The 16,954-nt window shown below is 38.7% G+C and overlaps 2 protein-coding genes across 2 annotated transcripts; both read left to right on the top strand.

The window, feature by feature from the left end:
* The first annotated feature begins 618 nt into the window (after positions 1 to 618).
* Positions 619 to 1,846, top strand: or95a1 (odorant receptor, family 95, subfamily A, member 1). The gene has a single exon (XM_087851614.1). The coding sequence runs from the start codon at positions 881 to 883 to the stop codon at positions 1,844 to 1,846; it is 966 nt and encodes a 321-aa protein (XP_087707740.1). The 5' UTR covers positions 619 to 880.
* A 2,421-nt stretch (positions 1,847 to 4,267) lies between these two features.
* Positions 4,268 to 15,809, top strand: p4ha3 (prolyl 4-hydroxylase, alpha polypeptide III). Its single transcript, XM_006801495.3, has 13 exons — positions 4,268 to 4,470; positions 5,022 to 5,176; positions 5,293 to 5,516; positions 8,901 to 9,050; positions 9,127 to 9,178; positions 9,255 to 9,412; positions 10,247 to 10,423; positions 12,000 to 12,064; positions 12,194 to 12,353; positions 12,452 to 12,514; positions 12,986 to 13,054; positions 13,929 to 14,025; positions 14,514 to 15,809. Exons 1-13 carry the CDS (start codon positions 4,298 to 4,300, stop codon positions 14,582 to 14,584), a joined length of 1,614 nt encoding a protein of 537 aa, XP_006801558.1. The 5' UTR covers positions 4,268 to 4,297; the 3' UTR covers positions 14,585 to 15,809.
* Positions 15,810 to 16,954: the final 1,145 nt, after the last annotated feature.

The raw sequence follows: 16,954 nt of genomic DNA, 5'->3' as shown, positions 1-16,954 counted from the left end.
CGGGTAGCAGATCTGCTCCAGCAAATCTGAGGAAGGAACTGGTTAGTGTGGGTAGTGATCCAGAAATGCCAAAGACTGAAGACAGAGAACAATAGGTTAACACAGGATGTTACAAAGTTTAAACGAAGCATTGAGGCCGATTTGCTGCTAAAGGATAGCTGACAAACTGGCGAAGACTGGAGGTGTGAGCTGGTCCTAAATACAGGTGAGCTAATTACTTACGATGCACTGCAGGTGAGGAGAAGAGGACACATGAAACTGGGGGTGGAGATGGAGCGTGGTGCTCTGAAAAGGAAAAAATTTGTAGGAATTTGTAGAAATACAAATTGAGAACATTTTGTCTAACTTGACCGTTGCAACTGCTGCTTTTGATGCCTTGCAATATAGAATCACTTGTTTGTTTAACTTCCTTTCATGGATCCTGTGATAAAAGGTGCTTTATCCTTTTCCCCTACAGTAATCTGTAGTTAATAAGAACCGTGATGCTTAATGACGATAGCATGAAATTAATTTATCTCTGGGGAATCAGCACCGAGTCAAACATAAGATAACCAGCGCCAAACAGATCAGACAAGAGAAGACCATCTTTGACACTTTGATTGTTGAAAATATGTTGTGTGCTGAGAAGAAGAGAAATCTGAGCTCTTCTGCCAGACAAAGTCATTGTTATTAGGTGAGCGAGGCAATGTCTCATTTTAATGGGTAAATGGTTTGTATTACAGGGTGATTTGACTTTGCTGATTACTTTATTAACATGAGGCAGCTAATTTCTGTTGTAAATGTAAATGATATTATGCATTATGTTTTATTTTATCTTGTGTATATGGAAGTTTAAGTTGTGCTTTTTTTTAACAGGTGTGCTGCAACTTAAAGCTGCAGAATGCAGAATCTGACTGAACTTCCTTTTAATGCAACTTCCCAGAAAAGCCTGTCTGTTATCATCAAAGTATGTGCAGTTATCCCCTTCTTCTGCACCTTCCTCTGCTGCATTGTTGTCATGCTGCATGTGTTTGCATCTCACAGGCAGTTCCTAAACACTCCACGTTACATCCTGTTTGCCCACATGTTGATCAATGACACTCTGCAGCTTCTGTCCTCTGTGCTGCTTTTCCTACTTGTAATGGGTCAGGTACAATTTCCTGTTTTTTACTGTTTTCCTCTGCTGTTCATATCCACTGTTACTTATCAGAACACACCTTTAATCCTGGCTGCAATGTCCCTGGAGCGTTATGTTGCCATCTTCTATCCCCTGCAGCGCCCGGCCGCCTGGCGCTCAGGCCGTATCTGGATCATTAATCTTTGTCTGTGGCTTATAAGCTGCATTTTCCTCATCATCGAGTACTCCATCGGAAAGCAGCGTCCTGCTGTAGATGTCCTCTCTACACCTGTACTCTGCAAATCTATACTTATCAACTCATCTCCAATCCAAGCATTATTCAGAACTGCTGTGAGTGTGATGTTCTTTGCAGTTGTGGCTGTTGTCATCTTCTTCACATATGTGAGAATCCTGCTGGAAACCAGGAAGCTGAGACAGGACAGAGTATCTGTGAATAAAGCCAAGCACACTGTGCTGCTGCACGGCTTTCAGCTGCTTCTGTGCATGTTGGCTTTCACTCTCCCCATCACTGAAACTCTCATATTGCTGTACACTAAATGGCCAGTAGAAGACATTACCTATTTCTGTTTTTTCTGTTTTATCCTAATCCCACGCTTTCTTAGCCCGCTCATCTACGGCTTCAGAGATCACAGTCTGAGGGGCTACATTGGGAAAACATTCCTCTGCTCCTTAGACACAGTCAAGCCACATTTCAGAATCAAACAGCAGGACAGCTTCTCTGCTTCTTGAAAAAAAAAACGGTTTAGACTCCTGCAGAAAACCTGTTCAGAGTATCTGCATCTCTGTCTGTCAGTTCCCCGAATGAACACCGAGCAATTTTTTACGCTGTAATCATTTTTTCCATTCACACTGGCCATTAACAGATTCCTCATTATACTGCACGTGGAACAAACTAATAACCTAAAATCAGTCTTCATGAAATGACAGTAAGTGGAAAAAGTTACACTGGAGAGAAAACAAACTCTTTGTATTACTGTTCCTCCTCTAAAGCTCAATCTGGAAACACAAACAGGCAATATATTTAAAAATATATCCAACAGATCCAGTTTATTTGTCTGACTAATATGTTTTTAAAGCCTCATATTATCTTCACATTTTTTGCACAGATCAAAGAATCTGGCTCATGAAATTATCAGTAAATATTTACAGTAAATAAATAAAAAAAAAAAAATTAGTGGTAATTTAAATATTTGACTTCTTTTCCTTAAAAAGGCCGATAAAGGGTGTCTAAAATCTTAATGGGAAACTCCTCATGTTGGTCATGTGTTTGTGTCAGATTGCATGTTTGACTAAAAGTGTGATATTTGCACTGATCAATGTTTGACAGCTCCATTAGATCTCTAACCTACAATAGTTGTTGGAGTTTAGAGTGAATCTCAGAAAATACTTGTTTTGTTTAAAAATAACTGCACTATTAAAATATGTCACTTTATACTAAAAGGAAATTCTACTAAATTGTAATAAAATGCCTTTATCATCTCAGTTTTATTCTTCAACACTTTGGTTAGTATTATCATTAAATCATCTTAAACTGCACTCTGTTTTAAAAAGCTGTACTTTGTGAACATTTTCTGCAGTTTTAATCTGAAATTTGCAAACCATAATGCTTTGACCTTTTAATCTAAAGATTTATTGATAAGTTTGACATTTAGTAATCACATATTTAAAATCGTATGTTGTCAGTATTATAAAGAAATCCTTGCAACAGTATTTGGATGCAGAACATTTGAATGCATATATTAATATTGTTTCTTATCAGACTTTGATGTTTACTGCATTTCTTTGAGGATAATTATCACGTGATGTTAATAAAACTGAACACAGAATAGAGCTGTTGAAAGTCTACAGCAGTAGATAAAATATTTTCTTTTCGGTTACCCAACAAATTTGTTGTAGATTAGTCTTAGAAACGTAATTCCACAAATTTTTAATCTGAGAAAAAAAAACAAAAAAACAAACAAATGGAAAAAAATTTTATTATAGAGGACAACAGAGGTAAAATAAATAAATATGCATACTTGTAAACACAGGATCAGTTCTAAAATCTACTTTGAGATTTGCTTGGAAATTTTGAAACCCACTGTGTTTTCCCTCTTTGATGATCTTTTTAGGCAGGTGACCTGTTTTTTTTTGTTTTTTTTAACTTTTTTAGAGAAATTATAACAATAAATATTTTATCACTATTTGTTGTGTTAATAAAATTTCTGAAATGACTTTGCATCCCATACTGTACACTGCTGGTAGATTCATTTCTGGAAAGGTACACACTGCTCAGAATAAAAACAGTCATGTATGCTTTGATGTCTTTTTGATTTACTTGCTTTCAGTTGTCTTTATAAGTCTGTTTCCCCTCCACTTTCATCGCAATTAACACTATTGGACTCAGTCAAGAATAGGCCAAAGCAGTAATTGATGTCATCAGTCCAGGATACGTCATAGTTTTTTGGTTCTGTGATCATCCTGATCACATTTTTAGCTGAAAGCCAAACTTGATTCTCAGGTGGGGATTTTCCCTTCTTTGAGTGACAGCAGCCTCAACATAGCCATTCTCCTCATCACTGAGTTCCTTCTCATCAGTCATTTTTTAGCCTAGATTGCACAGATTATATTCCATGCCATCTTCTGCTTTTGACACTTCCTTATCTAATCCATCCTCACTGTTAGTTTCCTGGCCTCCTCCTCCTACCACTGTACTGATCAAAAATCACCACCAGGAAGGCGCTGTACGTCTTTTAGGGATCCTTGCTGTGGCACTTCGCTGCTGCAGCTTGGTTGTTGCGCAGAGCTTTGTCCTGCAGATGTCGCTGTGCTTCCAAACTCAGTTTTTGAAGAGCAGATGATTTGTCTTTGATTTTCACATTTTAGAAAATTGACTTCAAAGTAAAACTAAACAAAATATTGCAAATATATTACATCGCATTATTTGCAAAAACTGAACTCATTTCATCAGCATCCGCGGAACCCCATAAATCAGATGATGTTGGTGAGCGCAAACTAATTGTTCTGGATGAATCCAGGCTGTACGTATGATATGATGAACAGAGGGCGAAGGCTGATCTCAGATCAGCTGAGAGCCTGCTCCAAATGCTGAAGCTCAGCGGTGCTGTTCAGCAAAACTGAGAGACGCAATTAGAACTGGTGAATCTGCCGAGGAAGAGAGCGGACAGCTCACTTTCGGAGATGAAGTTTTGTGTTCTTGTTTGCTTTCTCTCGGGCCTCCTGAGTGTCGTTAGAGGGGAAATGTATACATCGCTGCTGAACGTAAAGGAGGCGGTCAGAGTTGAACGGAAGCTGATCGATTACCTGAGAACTTACATTGACCACGAGTTGGACAGACTTGAAGACATCAAACGGTGAGTAATGGTGAAACACTGGAAACAGATTTGATTGTAAAGGATTTAAACGATGTGTATCTTGGAAAATATCACATTTACTCTGATTTTGAGGTAATACAGAATTAAAAGAAACCCCCCCGTATTGTTATCTCAGTTTGTTCGAGTTTTCCAGAGGTGGTGATTATATCATAACCCGGGAGACACTGCACACACACACACACATAGTAAATAGTAATAGAACAAGCGTTGCAGATGTGAGGTTTGATAGTGAGATGATCATATAATGAACTGCATAAACCTTATATGTATGTCATTAAAAATGCAGAAAAAATAGACTAGGTTTTCGTGGCTTTATTTCACAATGTTGGATGCAGGATCACTGTTACAAAACTCGCTTCCCGCTAATTTATACAAATAACTCAATAGTTTTGTTTGGTTTTTTTGTAGAATTGCTTCTAATTTTTCTTCTGGTGAAAATAATGTTTTGTGCATAAAATGCATTTTAATTATTGAGTTTTTATTGTTTCCAGTCTGAAGACCCTGTTTAATAATTCTGTATCTTCACACAGTTTTTATGCCAAAGTATCCGACCTGCACACAGAACTTTACAAAGGCCCAGCGGTCACAATGGCCAACCCTCTGGTGGCTTTTACTTTGATCAAACGTCTTCATTCAGAGTGGCTGAATGTCGTCTACAGCAACGAAGCCCTCGAGAACCTACAAGGTTGCCCCACTGCCTTCTTCAAAGACACATCTTGTGGTGATATCTAAGCATCCACCCCCCTCTACTGTCACCACCCAACCCCTCCCCATTCACCTTTTTGCCCCTCTGCTGTCCAGCCCTCAGGTTCAGTTACGAGGAGGAAGAGGCCGATCTCCCCAATCTGGAAGACCTCCAAGGGGCTGCTAAGGGGCTAATGAGGCTGCAGGATGTATATGCTCTGCAAGTTTCCAGCCTTGTAAGGGGTCGTTTCCAGAGCGTCACTAATGGCGAGTCTGTGGATGTCTACATGCCTGCAGTATCTGTCCAGCTCTCTGGTGATGACTGCTTTCTGGTTGGGAAGGTACTGAAAAAGTTATGTACTTTGGAAAAAACACAATCCTGCATGTAAAAAAACAGAAATATTCGGAAAATTTAAGTAACAAAAATAATGGTGCTGTTTTACTATGTAGCTTTTTTTACATTTGGCTCCCAGCCCAGGGTTTGGTCATGTGATGGTCGATGCCATGTATTTTCTCCTCCTATGCTTAATGTGTTGGGAAAGAAACTCTTCTACTGCTACACAAATACGTGTTCACAATTTTGTCTTATTTGTCTAAGTTTTACACTTTAAATTCAAATTCAAATTCAAATTCAAATTTTATTTGTCACACACACACAACCATACACAGTATGACATGGGGGTGAAATGCTTGTAGCTGTACAATGCCCGACCATTAAATGACAGAAAAAAAGTTTTACAGTATTTACAATTTACAGGTTACTACAAAATTTACAAATTAACTTAGGAATTTACAGTAAAAAATGTGCAAATAGCAGAAAGAGATTATAAAGATTATAAATTATGGGAAATGTGTGGTGGTGCGTGTGGTGATGTGATGTGTGGGAGAGTCCAGTCCTACACCTGGTTCAGGGCCCGAATAGCCTGGGGGAAGAAGCTCCTCCTCATTCTCTCTGTTTTGGCCTTAAGGGAGCGGAAGCGCTTCCCAGACCTCAACAGTGAGAAGAGTCCTTTAGATCAAAAAGTAATTTTTACCAAATTGCCTGAAAGGCAAACCATTCATCAGTGAATCTAATAACAACCTAAGCCTACATAAAAGATGGATAAAGCCACAATGACATCATTCAAAGGTTGGCGTGTTGATGTTTAAAGCTTTTAGTCTGGCATTTTGACCATCTCCATATTGGGTTTTTTTGAGCCAGAAGTGAACAAATGAATTTGAAGTTAAATTATCTGTGGACTGTAAAGGGACATTGCACTTAACTTTCAGTTAGTGCAAACACTGAGAAAACCATAAAAGTGGTGCACAAACCTCTTGGCAGGCTGTTAGTGCAGTTAACCACAGAGCAGGCCATATTATTTGTCCGATTACTGCAGTAAAATCCTCCAAAATCAATACCAGAAACAAAGTCAAGAGAGAAGGTTCAGTGACTTGATTTAGTAGAGATGACATCTAAACAGGCAGCTGTTAGCTTCAGCTGTATGTGTTGGCTGCACCACCCATCACTTGAGGCAGCTATATTTCCTTATAACGCTAAAAGGCTCTAGTGTAATTTAAATGGATAATCATATGAAATAAAAAATATAAAAAGCTGAAAGGGAACTAGAAACTTTTATTGCAGGGTCACAAAAAAGAAAGGTTTGGAACCATGCTTTAATCTTTAACAATGCAAGATTATTGTTTTCTTTTAAACAGTAAATTATAGCTGTGAAATAAATGTGTTCGAATAAAATGTGATGAAGCATAAAATGAAAGCAGTGTAGAGTACTCCAGTATTTGTGCCAACTCTGTATTTCTTAAAAGCACAACAAAGGAAGTATGGTGCAAGTACACATCTGTCTTCTTTCTGGAACAGCTGTCAGAGTAACATAAGGTAGGAGGAGTCACTGAAGGAGATTAACGTATTTGGAAGTTGGTGTCCTGAAAAGTTTTCCCTCTGGTTAACATCCCATTCCAGAGGGCTGCAGTTTTATCCCAGACTTGTTAATAGTTCTGTTGTGGGAACCTAGACTAGAAAACTGGGATTCTTCGCATTGTGTGCCTGGGAATTCTTTTCATGCGCAGATGAATATAATAGTCTATAGAAGGGGAAAAAAGGAGATTTTCCCCACAATAAATTCCACTGTTTTCATGCAGTGGTGATGTGTAAGGGTAGGGCACTGTGTGGGAGAGACATACTCTTGTATGGAAAAGACATTAAGTCATGCTGCAGAAGCTTGTCTTCACTTGTGCCAGGGCTGAAATTATGTGAGGCGGTCAGTCAGCAGAGATGCTTAGTTTTAGGGTTTTCTCTATAACAGAGCAACCTGCATGTGCTTTCATGTAGTTTTTTAACTGATCTTCAAAACCAGCAACATTTTTAACACAAGTTTGAGTGTCTCAGTTTTAGTGGGGAGAAGTTTAGAGCCCTTTAAGGTAATTGCCAGCTGACGCTTCCCTCAGGCTCATTACCTCATCAGCTGAGTATTTTTACACATTTATTGCTCTTTAGGTTATTTCTGTTAAGACCAGCTGATCTTAAATTAAAGAGTGAAATGTGGGTGTAAACCTGTGGTGGATTAACTCAGCATGTGTGATTAGTTGGTGGGCTTCTGTGTGTGTTTGTGGGGGTTAAATGTCACACATGGAGCTGTGGTTGTGGATGTAATCTGTGACGGGAGGAGTCTCTTACAACCCACTTTCAGTGTGGGTGCTGTCAGCCCTTTAGTCAGCACCTACTTCATCAAGTCAGGGCAACTGCTAAACTGCTTTGAACCTAAGTAAAGGAGACCTTTAGTGTTTGTGACTTTCAAAATCTAAAAATGCTGTAGTCCAGTTTTATATTCCGACATCATACATGAAAATGTGATGCAGGGACACACTCTGTGGAAGACATGCCTACATGTAATGCAAATCTACCGCCCATATTCGGTTACAGAAATGTCCAGATTATTTTTTTATCTACTTGCTTCAGGCACTGATGAGAATCAGGCTGCAGAGGTCTGTTAGGTTTACTTTATTAACTCTGCAACCTAGATTATTTTCCCAATTATATCTTTCAGCTGACACCACTTCAGATTTTGCAGAGCTTCTCTAAAATCATGAAACCCAAGGGAAAGAGAAATTCAAAAGACAAAGTCAGTTTTTGAAAGAACAAAGAAGGAATTCATTTATTTTGGTTATGTGTGTTTATCAGAGATTTGATTCCAGGTGTCAGTGTGCTGCGAAAGGTTTCTGAAACTTGGCCTTGATGGCAGCTGTAGAACATAAGCTGCTACATGATACACGCAGGATAAAAGGGGGGACTAAACAAAAACTGAAAGTGGAAGAGCACAAGGAATAAACACAGGTGGGTGAACAGATGGGCCGACAATAGGGTGAAGGTGAGGGAGAGACAACAAAAGCAAAAATAGCCATAAAGGTGTGGAACAAGAACAAAGGAAAGCAATTAACAAGAAGCACATATAGAAGAATTGAGGAGGTACAAGGCATCACAGGACACACAGAAGAGTAAACCCTAAGACCCAGCTGACTATCCTGATATGAGAAACTGTCTGACTCTGGCTGCTGACTCTGACTCTGGCTGGTCTTACAGTTGTTAGTGTGATCCTTACTGAAATCATCCCTGCAACCACAAAACCTCACAAATTCTGGCTGACATGGATGCAGTATTCAGCTCTTCGGTTCTAGACAGACTCTGTTTAAATTGTGAAGTACTTGTGTTTTTTTGGTGTTATTGTACCCAGGTGGCCTATGAACAAGAAGACTATTATCACTCAGTGCAGTGGTTGGAGGAGTCTGCACGCCTTTTCAGGGGAGCAGGAGAGGAGTGGAGCCCTGAAAATGAAGGCACTTTGGAGGATGCTTTGGATCACCTTGCCTTTTCTCACTTTAAAGTAAGTAAACAGACAGACTGAGGAAATTTGCATGATTGATGATTTAGATTTCTCTGAATTCCTTTTATTGTCTCAGACAGGAAACGTCTCCTACGCTCTGAGTCTATCTCAGGAGTTACTGCATCACAGTAAGGCTCTTAAAACCCTTTTTCTCAGTGAACTGTCATCCCTCTCTCAGACTGTTTACACATTTTCTTTTCTCAGATCCAATGAATGGAAGAGTTTTGCAGAATGTTAAGAAATACGAGAAGCTCCTGGTTGCTGCTGGTCCACCCGGAGGCACTGGGTTGACGAGACCCTCCTCCAGTTTTTTAAGGACCAGGGACACTTATGAGAGACTCTGCCGGACGCGAGGCTCTCAGGTATTGCAATAATGAGGAGCAGATCAGGACAGGAACACATCAAACGTTTCAAATGCATATACAGTAATGTAGCATTAAGTTACAGGGTTTTATGTCACTGGATGTTCAGTGTTTCAGGATACACTTTATTTAAGAGGATGGGTTTTTTTTTTTTCATTTTTACATGGACTACAATTTAAATATTTACATCAGTGTATGTAGATGTCATGTGAGATGAAAGTTGAGGCAATTTTGGAGAGCCTTTTTTAAATTTTTCACATCGGTATGCCAATAAAAATAATTATTTTTTTCACATTTTTTCACCTGAAACATGCCTGTCACACTCATAAAATTATTTCATCAAAAGTAAGTACGTATTTATTTATATAGCCTCTTTCAAGATAAAAGCACAAGCACAAACTTCACATCAAATAAAAACAACAAAAATGGAAATTGACACTAAGATACTGCTGACAAAAAAAAACAAAACACCACCAGTACTAACAGAGGAAAATCTCAGTGATTTGATTTGATTTTATCCTCTGAGGATCCTTCATTTTTGTCCAAAAACACATGAATCCATCAAATTAGTTTACAAATGTAAGTCTTGACCAAAGTGCCAATCTGAAGTCATAAAGCTTCGCTCCTAGCATACTCTAACAACTTCATTTAATTTCTACATTTTTAGGTCTGTAAAATGTTTTCTTGGCTTTAAAAAGCACTGCAAAAACTCTAAATGTTGTCTTTGTTTTTAAGCTTTTATGTGGTGACAAGATCCATTATATGAGTAACTGTAGATGGATATCCATGTTTTGATCTTGTTAATAGACTTCATATGGTCGTTGCTTCTTACAGCGCAGGCATTTTGCAAATCCCCAACTCTTCTGTGACTACTTCACCAACAACAATCCTGCACTGATACTGATGCCTGCAAAACGGGAGGTGGTGAGCCTGCAGCCGTATGTGGTCCTCTACCATGACTTTGTCACTGACACAGAGGCTGAAGACATCAAGAGCCTCGCCCAGCCAGGAGTGAGTGCTCATCGCATGTGGTCAAACAACCCATGCGTCTTCAATACGTTAGATTTTTGGGAATTAAAAAACAAACAAACAGTGTCTTAACGTCATGTGTTTTAGTTGATTCCGTCAGATTGTTGAATGGTTTTGTAATCCAAACTTTTGGAGAATCTTGTCAACAAAGGGAGGGGGTTTCCCACATGGGACTCACAAAACATGAATCTGCAAAATGTTAACTTAGCAACAAGAAGTCAAATCAACAAAAGCACTAAATGAACACTTTTTTCCTTTGCAAAGTCACATTAAGGTGTGGAACTGCCAAATTGAAGCATATAATAGATGTTCTAATAGACCAAATCAATATATATGTATATGTGTGTGTCACTAACAAACATTATCATATGACAAGTTTTTTCTTTAACGAAACACATCTTTCGGCCTTTGGAGCTTTTATTTATAACAGATAAAGATTCAGAGTAAACTTTTAAGTCATGTTTCTTGATGGTGAAAAACATCAAATGCTGAATTGTTATAAACAGTTAATACATTTAGTTTTTAAAATTTGGTACACTTAATTAATGCATGAGTAGAGGGAATCTAATATTTTAATATAGATGTATATAAAATGCTGTGAATAGAAATGTAGGTCATAATGAGTACTATTAATTTTAGTGCTTTTTGCTGATCATTCTTTAATTTTGCAAAGACGAGCCTTGAATCTAGACTGTGTGTAGGTGTGTTACAAAAGGCCTCTGACTGCTGGGGTCTAAGCCAGACTCTTCCTACTGGAAAGATTCTGGAGGGATCATATAGCGGAAGAGTTGGCGTGCTTCCAAACGTTTAGCAAAGCTTAAGGAAAAGAGGAATACATTACTACGAAAACTTGGCTGAATTCCTCAAACTGTCCAAATAAACCAACAGAGCTGAGGCCGATAAATGTTCAGTCCACGATAGCTGAGTCTTAATATCCAATGAGTAAAGTGAAACTTTACTGCAGTGGATCGTCCTGAGAGCTCTTCAGTCTTCTGATGCAGGAAATATTTGGTGGGATAACACATTTGCTGCCCCTATAGTTTCTGTGAGGTTTTGGCATTGTTCAGTGGGTTTTCCATCTCTTGCTCAGATGGAAACCCCTGTACTTATTTCATCATTATGTCAGCTTGTGGGCTGATTGAAAACAGGCCCCTGGTATGGTCTTAGTTTGGAGCAAAGAGTGGAATGGAGCATGGTTTTAAGCTTGCTGTTGCTAGATCCCAGAATACAGGTCTGTTAACAAATAGCTTTATAGGTTTTCTTGGTGATTAATTGTTTGAACTGTATATATTGAGTTGAATATTTCACTACTGATTCTCAGCATGGAAATGTTTGTGTATACCTGTTGGAAAATTGGAAAACAATCATGAAAACCGGAGAAGCTCTGTGGTTTACACAAATATATTTGCGGTGCTTTTTTCTCAGGTTGTGCTTCACTTTCCTCCGAAGCCCTAAAAAGAAGGAAGGATTAATGGAAACCCATCCTTAGATGCATTAAAGTTTGGCTGCTGTAACATTCGCAAAATTAAGATGCTTTTTTTCTGTCTTTGCTAACAAGCTGAGAAGGTCTGTAGTGGCAGCTGGAGAGAAACAAGCAACAGCAGACTATCGGATCAGTAAGAGGTACAAACAACACCTCGTTACTCTACTACTGCCATAACAAAACATCTGCTGCAGGTTTACTACTACATGCAGCTGGTATTTCTTTTCAGTCACAGTATCATTTTATTAATCAATATCTTTTATTGCTAGTGCATGGCTGAAGGGCTCAGCACAGTCTATTGTTGGGAAGTTGGACCAGAGGATCTCACTGCTCACAGGTCTGAATGTGAAGCATCCATACGGCGAGTACCTCCAAGTGGTGAATTATGGGATTGGTGGCCATTATGAACCTCATTTTGACCATGCTACTGTAAGTTTGTTGCGTTAGTTGATTAGCGCTTATTTACATGGTGATCGTGGATATTTTAATTGCCTTTATAATGTCTGTTTGCATTTCTGTAAAAACAGTCACCTTCAAGCCCCGTGTTCAAGTTGAAAACTGGGAATCGGGTGGCTACATTTATGATATATGTGAGTAAAGTCGAACCATCTATCGGCCCTATTTGACCCCGTAGCTAAAAGTACTTTGGCAGTTCTTTTTCAGCTGTCCAAAAGTCTAAATTAAAAATAAACACATTTGGAGAACCTGGCCAACTTGGACAGCAAGCTTGAGAAACTGACAACAGTAACTACATTTACACTTTAGGGATATTCTGCCACGCAACAAACTTGAAACAAACTCTCACAGTCACCTTCTTATCTGTCCTGATGCAGTGGCTTCAGGAAATATTTGGTGGGAGAACACATTTATTTGAACCTTTATTTGTGTTCATGTAACCGATTTGTCTTTCTGCTGAGTGCTTTTGTCCTTACAATAAAAGTAAAACTGGGTGGTGATTGAAAAAGAATGAGTTTTCAAACACTGCAGCAGACAGAGCGGCTTTTCATAACATGAGCACGTAAACACAAGGCACAGCTCTGAAGGAATGTCCTTTTCCACAGCTCAGCCCCGTGGAGGCAGGTGGGTCTACAGCGTTCATTTACGCCAACTTCAGCGTTCCTGTTGTGGAGGTAAATACACTGCAAATATCTTAGTATCTGTTATTTTTATTTCATATTTTTCCCTTTTACACATTTAAATAAGTTTGGTGTCAAAATACTAAATGTCAGATCACAGAAACAATAGCCTTGAGATGAATTTACTACTTTATTTCACTACTACTTTACTTTGCAAAGTCAGCGGAGGTTTTTTTATCTTTTGCTTTTTGGTATGTTTTTCTGGTTGATAAATGAGCTGCAGTGGAAAGTTTAACAGGGCATTCCTGGGGTTTACTTTCACCTTTCTTTTTATTAGAACTTCTTGTCCAAACTTCAGAAAAAGATAAAGTGACCAAAAAAAAAAAAAGTAAGAAAGAGAAGTCATACACATTGGTGACAAATTAAAAGAAACACCACCATAAAAAGTAAAATACTAGGCTCTCCCCCTTTGGTGTTTTAATTATGGCCGTGGGGAGACTAGTCTAACGTGGTAGTCCAAATCCACCACAGGTTTTAAATTTGGTTTGCTGTGGTTACTGTGAATGCCAAGCACGATTTAAAGCATTTTTAGACACAATAAACCATTTACTGACCTCTAGGATGTAATATCGTCCTCCTGCGACTGTATTGACTTGCAGACTTCCTGTTTAAGGGGACAAGTGGACCATGTCAGCAAATGTGCTTTTTTTTTTCTTTTTTTTTTTTTTTTAGCAAAAATGAAATACTTACACAATAAAATACCCACTTTTTAAACTTGTTTACTTAATAATATTATATAGACCAAAAATTAAGACTATAGAACTTATTATTGAGTACTTAAAATAACTGATAGTTACTGACCATAGTTTAAACCACACTTCTTTTTTTAAGATACTCAAAATGATTTGTTTTGTTTTTCATGTCACAGAAAGCTGCTATCTTCTGGTGGAACCTGCACAGAAATGGTGAAGGAAACGACGACACACTGCATGCTGGCTGCCCCGTACTTATTGGAGACAAATGGGGTAAGACTCAGGTTCATTATGATGTGACAGAGCTGTGAAAAAGTAGCGTAAATATGGAAACTAGCAAATCAGTCACCATCGCTTATCCAGCATTCAGTTCTCCTGATATGCTGGTGCACATCTGTACCCCATTAGGCATTTAGAGATGTGGCAGAGAGCAGTTCAGACACTTAGAAATCTAAACATCTGCTGATGCCTGGAACCAGGCCATCACACGTGTGTTCAGGACTCAGTTAAGCTGACAGAAAGATATTAATCATTGAAAAACAGCTGCAGAAGTATTTAGTGAAGGTGTTGTTTTTAGCAGCCATATATATCGTCAGATATTAACCTCCAGGCTACACTTTCCAAGTACAATGACTCCAAGTAGAAAGTTGAAAATATTCAACAGCAAAAAAAAAAAATAATTAAAACAACTTTAGTGATAATGTTTTTTTTTCTGTAGAAGATATAATTTCACATGATTTGTGTCTATCTTTGTGTTCCAGTGGCAAACAAATGGATCCATGAGTATGGTCAAGAGTTCCAACATCGCTGCAGTCTGAATCCTCAAGAGTGAAGGGGTGGAGCCATTGCTGGGCCCCTTTGGAGTGCAAGCCTTTGCAATTGTGAGCCACATTTGCAGGGAGAGAGAAGGAGGCAGCAGGAAAGTTGATGCACAAGCAAGGGCAGCGAGAGCCGGGGAAGCTTGCATCTGTGATTGGAGCCCTAAAGCCCCAGGGATCCTGGAGTGTACAGCGGACACTGCTGCAGTGGACATGGTGGAGGAGGAGGAGGCAGAGGAGGAGTGGGGCATCTGGCAGCCAGCCCCCCAAAGGCGAAATGCTCTTTCTGGCCAGTTCCTGCAGATGGATAGAGGCCTTTGCCTTTGCACACTGTGCTGGCTTTAGTACACTGTGCAAGGCTGTTTACCTCCTGCCAGCTTTATACAGAGATCTTATACAGCCCTGTTCCTACACTGGGCTCACTCAGGGATCTGCTTTTACAAATCAAACTTTATTTTGAAATATAAATAGTAAATTAATAATAAATACTAAGTCAACAGAGATACTCGGTGTCTCAGAAAGAATCGGGTTTCAAGAGGTTAAAATCTGAGTCACCAGAGATTAATGTTGTCAGAGCTCAGGCTCGAAGTTCAGGCTGGTGCCAGTGAGTCAAAGGAAGTAGAAATTGTGAATGTGCCTGCGCATTCCCAGCTGGCTGAATGATGTGGTCATTGCTGTCTGCGGGAGACTCTTTGAATTTGGTTGGATTTAACTGAATGTCTCATGGAACAAATGAACCAGCAAGAGTAGAGAGTTGAGGTTCAGATTCTGCTCTTCATTAATGTTGGAACTTGTGTAAACTCACATGACCAATCCTGACTGCATACTATTCAGATATGAGTGTCTAAGTAGGTCATAACCCATCATAAAACAGTGCTACAATTCACTATATGAGGTAGGAAAAGCAGGATTGGATGTATGTGACATTTTGGAGATGCCCTGCTGCTTGAGTGGCAAGGATCTCTGAATAATACCTTTGCTCACCACAGTGTACACAGAAAGTGCCTCCAAGTATATCAACCAGCCTGTTTCACATTCCTGCATGCACAGTAAAGAGCAGGATTGTTTTCCCAGGGAGATGATGGATAGACAGGCTCTACTGCTCTGAAGCTCTAATAACGCTTTGCTTGTCATGTGTAATTCACAGGAAATGCTCAAAGCAAAAAGATCTTAGAACACAAATTTATTTCATTTAAAGAATAACTAAATACTACTATATTAAAAAACACTGTAGTTACAAGCTGGGTTAGGTATTTAGATTCATTTCTTACCTATAAAAATAATCTAAATCATCTATTTTTTAAATTAATAAAAAGATTGTTTTTATATGGTCAAATCAGAAACATCTCATTAATCAGAATGGTTTAAAGTAATCATTTCTTTCTGTCTGTTTTAAAATTTACTGTTTCTTTTAGAACTGAAGGAGTTTTAATCTGCGCTCTCGATGTACTCATTATCACTGGTTCTCACTGTTTCCACAGCAAATATAGCTGCAGATGGACTTGCTGCTCTGCAAGCGTAAAGTCCAAACTATTTGAAGCTCACGTAACCAGAGGTCATAATATCAGGTCATGCGTAGGTCTTCCTCGGCACACTGTCAAGAGCACACAGTGTTTCTGTGCCTCACAAAACAAATTCTTCAGAGCCTTATGGGTCTTTCTAAGTTTTGAGAACTAAACGAATACTTTTTAAAGCCAGTTAGTTTGCACAACTGATGGAAAATACAGATAAGTAGCAACATAAAAAGCAAATCATAGGTAATAACAAGTCTTTTTAAACTCAGATTCAAGAAAGGAGGAGGGGGGGAGCATTACAGACTTGTGTTAGTGAACAGCTTTGACTGAAAGACCAGGGCTTCCCTCTACTGGTAGACAGCTCGGAGGTGCTCTTGTAATGTTTCACAGTAATATATATTGTTTGGTTGTTTTTTGTTTTTTTTAATCTATTGTCTATTTGCTGTTACACAGTTGAACAGTTTTGGATGCATTGCTGAAGCTGCACTTATGGTTGTTTTAAAGGACTGTTGGACACTGGGTACAAGAAAAAACACTTTTGTGCCAATAAAATACACTTCTGAATAAAATGATTACAAATAAAGCTTTCATATGTGTGTGTCACATAAATTGTGATACATATTTCACAAATTTTAGAATCGCTTCAATTCAATGTAATGGTTGAGCTGCAAAAAGTAAAAGTGTCCACTGTGGCTAAAAAGCAAATGGCAGAGAAAAGTCTTAAAACAGAATATTTATTTGCCCCCCGCCCACCCCAATTAATCTCTGTATTCCTGCTTCCATTCCAGCAATTATTTAAACATTATGGTTTAAAAACCTCATAATTAAGATAGACATTGTACACTGTTAGTTACTGTATTAGTACAACAC

The sequence above is a fragment of the Neolamprologus brichardi genome, chromosome 14, assembly GCF_056152115.1.
Source record: "Neolamprologus brichardi isolate AB-2024 chromosome 14, ASM5615211v1, whole genome shotgun sequence".
NCBI lineage: Eukaryota > Metazoa > Chordata > Actinopteri > Cichliformes > Cichlidae > Neolamprologus > Neolamprologus brichardi.
This window is presented reverse-complemented; position numbering and strand designations above follow the sequence as displayed.

Coding starts and splice junctions, on each gene's coding strand:
- or95a1 (XM_087851614.1), top strand. CDS start 881: ATGCAGAATCTGACTGAACTTCCTTTTAATGCAACTTCCCAGAAAAGC.
- p4ha3 (XM_006801495.3), top strand. CDS start 4,298: ATGAAGTTTTGTGTTCTTGTTTGCTTTCTCTCGGGCCTCCTGAGTGTC. Junction 12,515..12,985: donor TGGCTACATTTATGATATAT/GTGAGTAAAGTC, acceptor CCTTTTCCACAG/CTCAGCCCCGTGGAGGCAGG. Junction 13,055..13,928: donor TCAGCGTTCCTGTTGTGGAG/GTAAATACACTG, acceptor TTCATGTCACAG/AAAGCTGCTATCTTCTGGTG.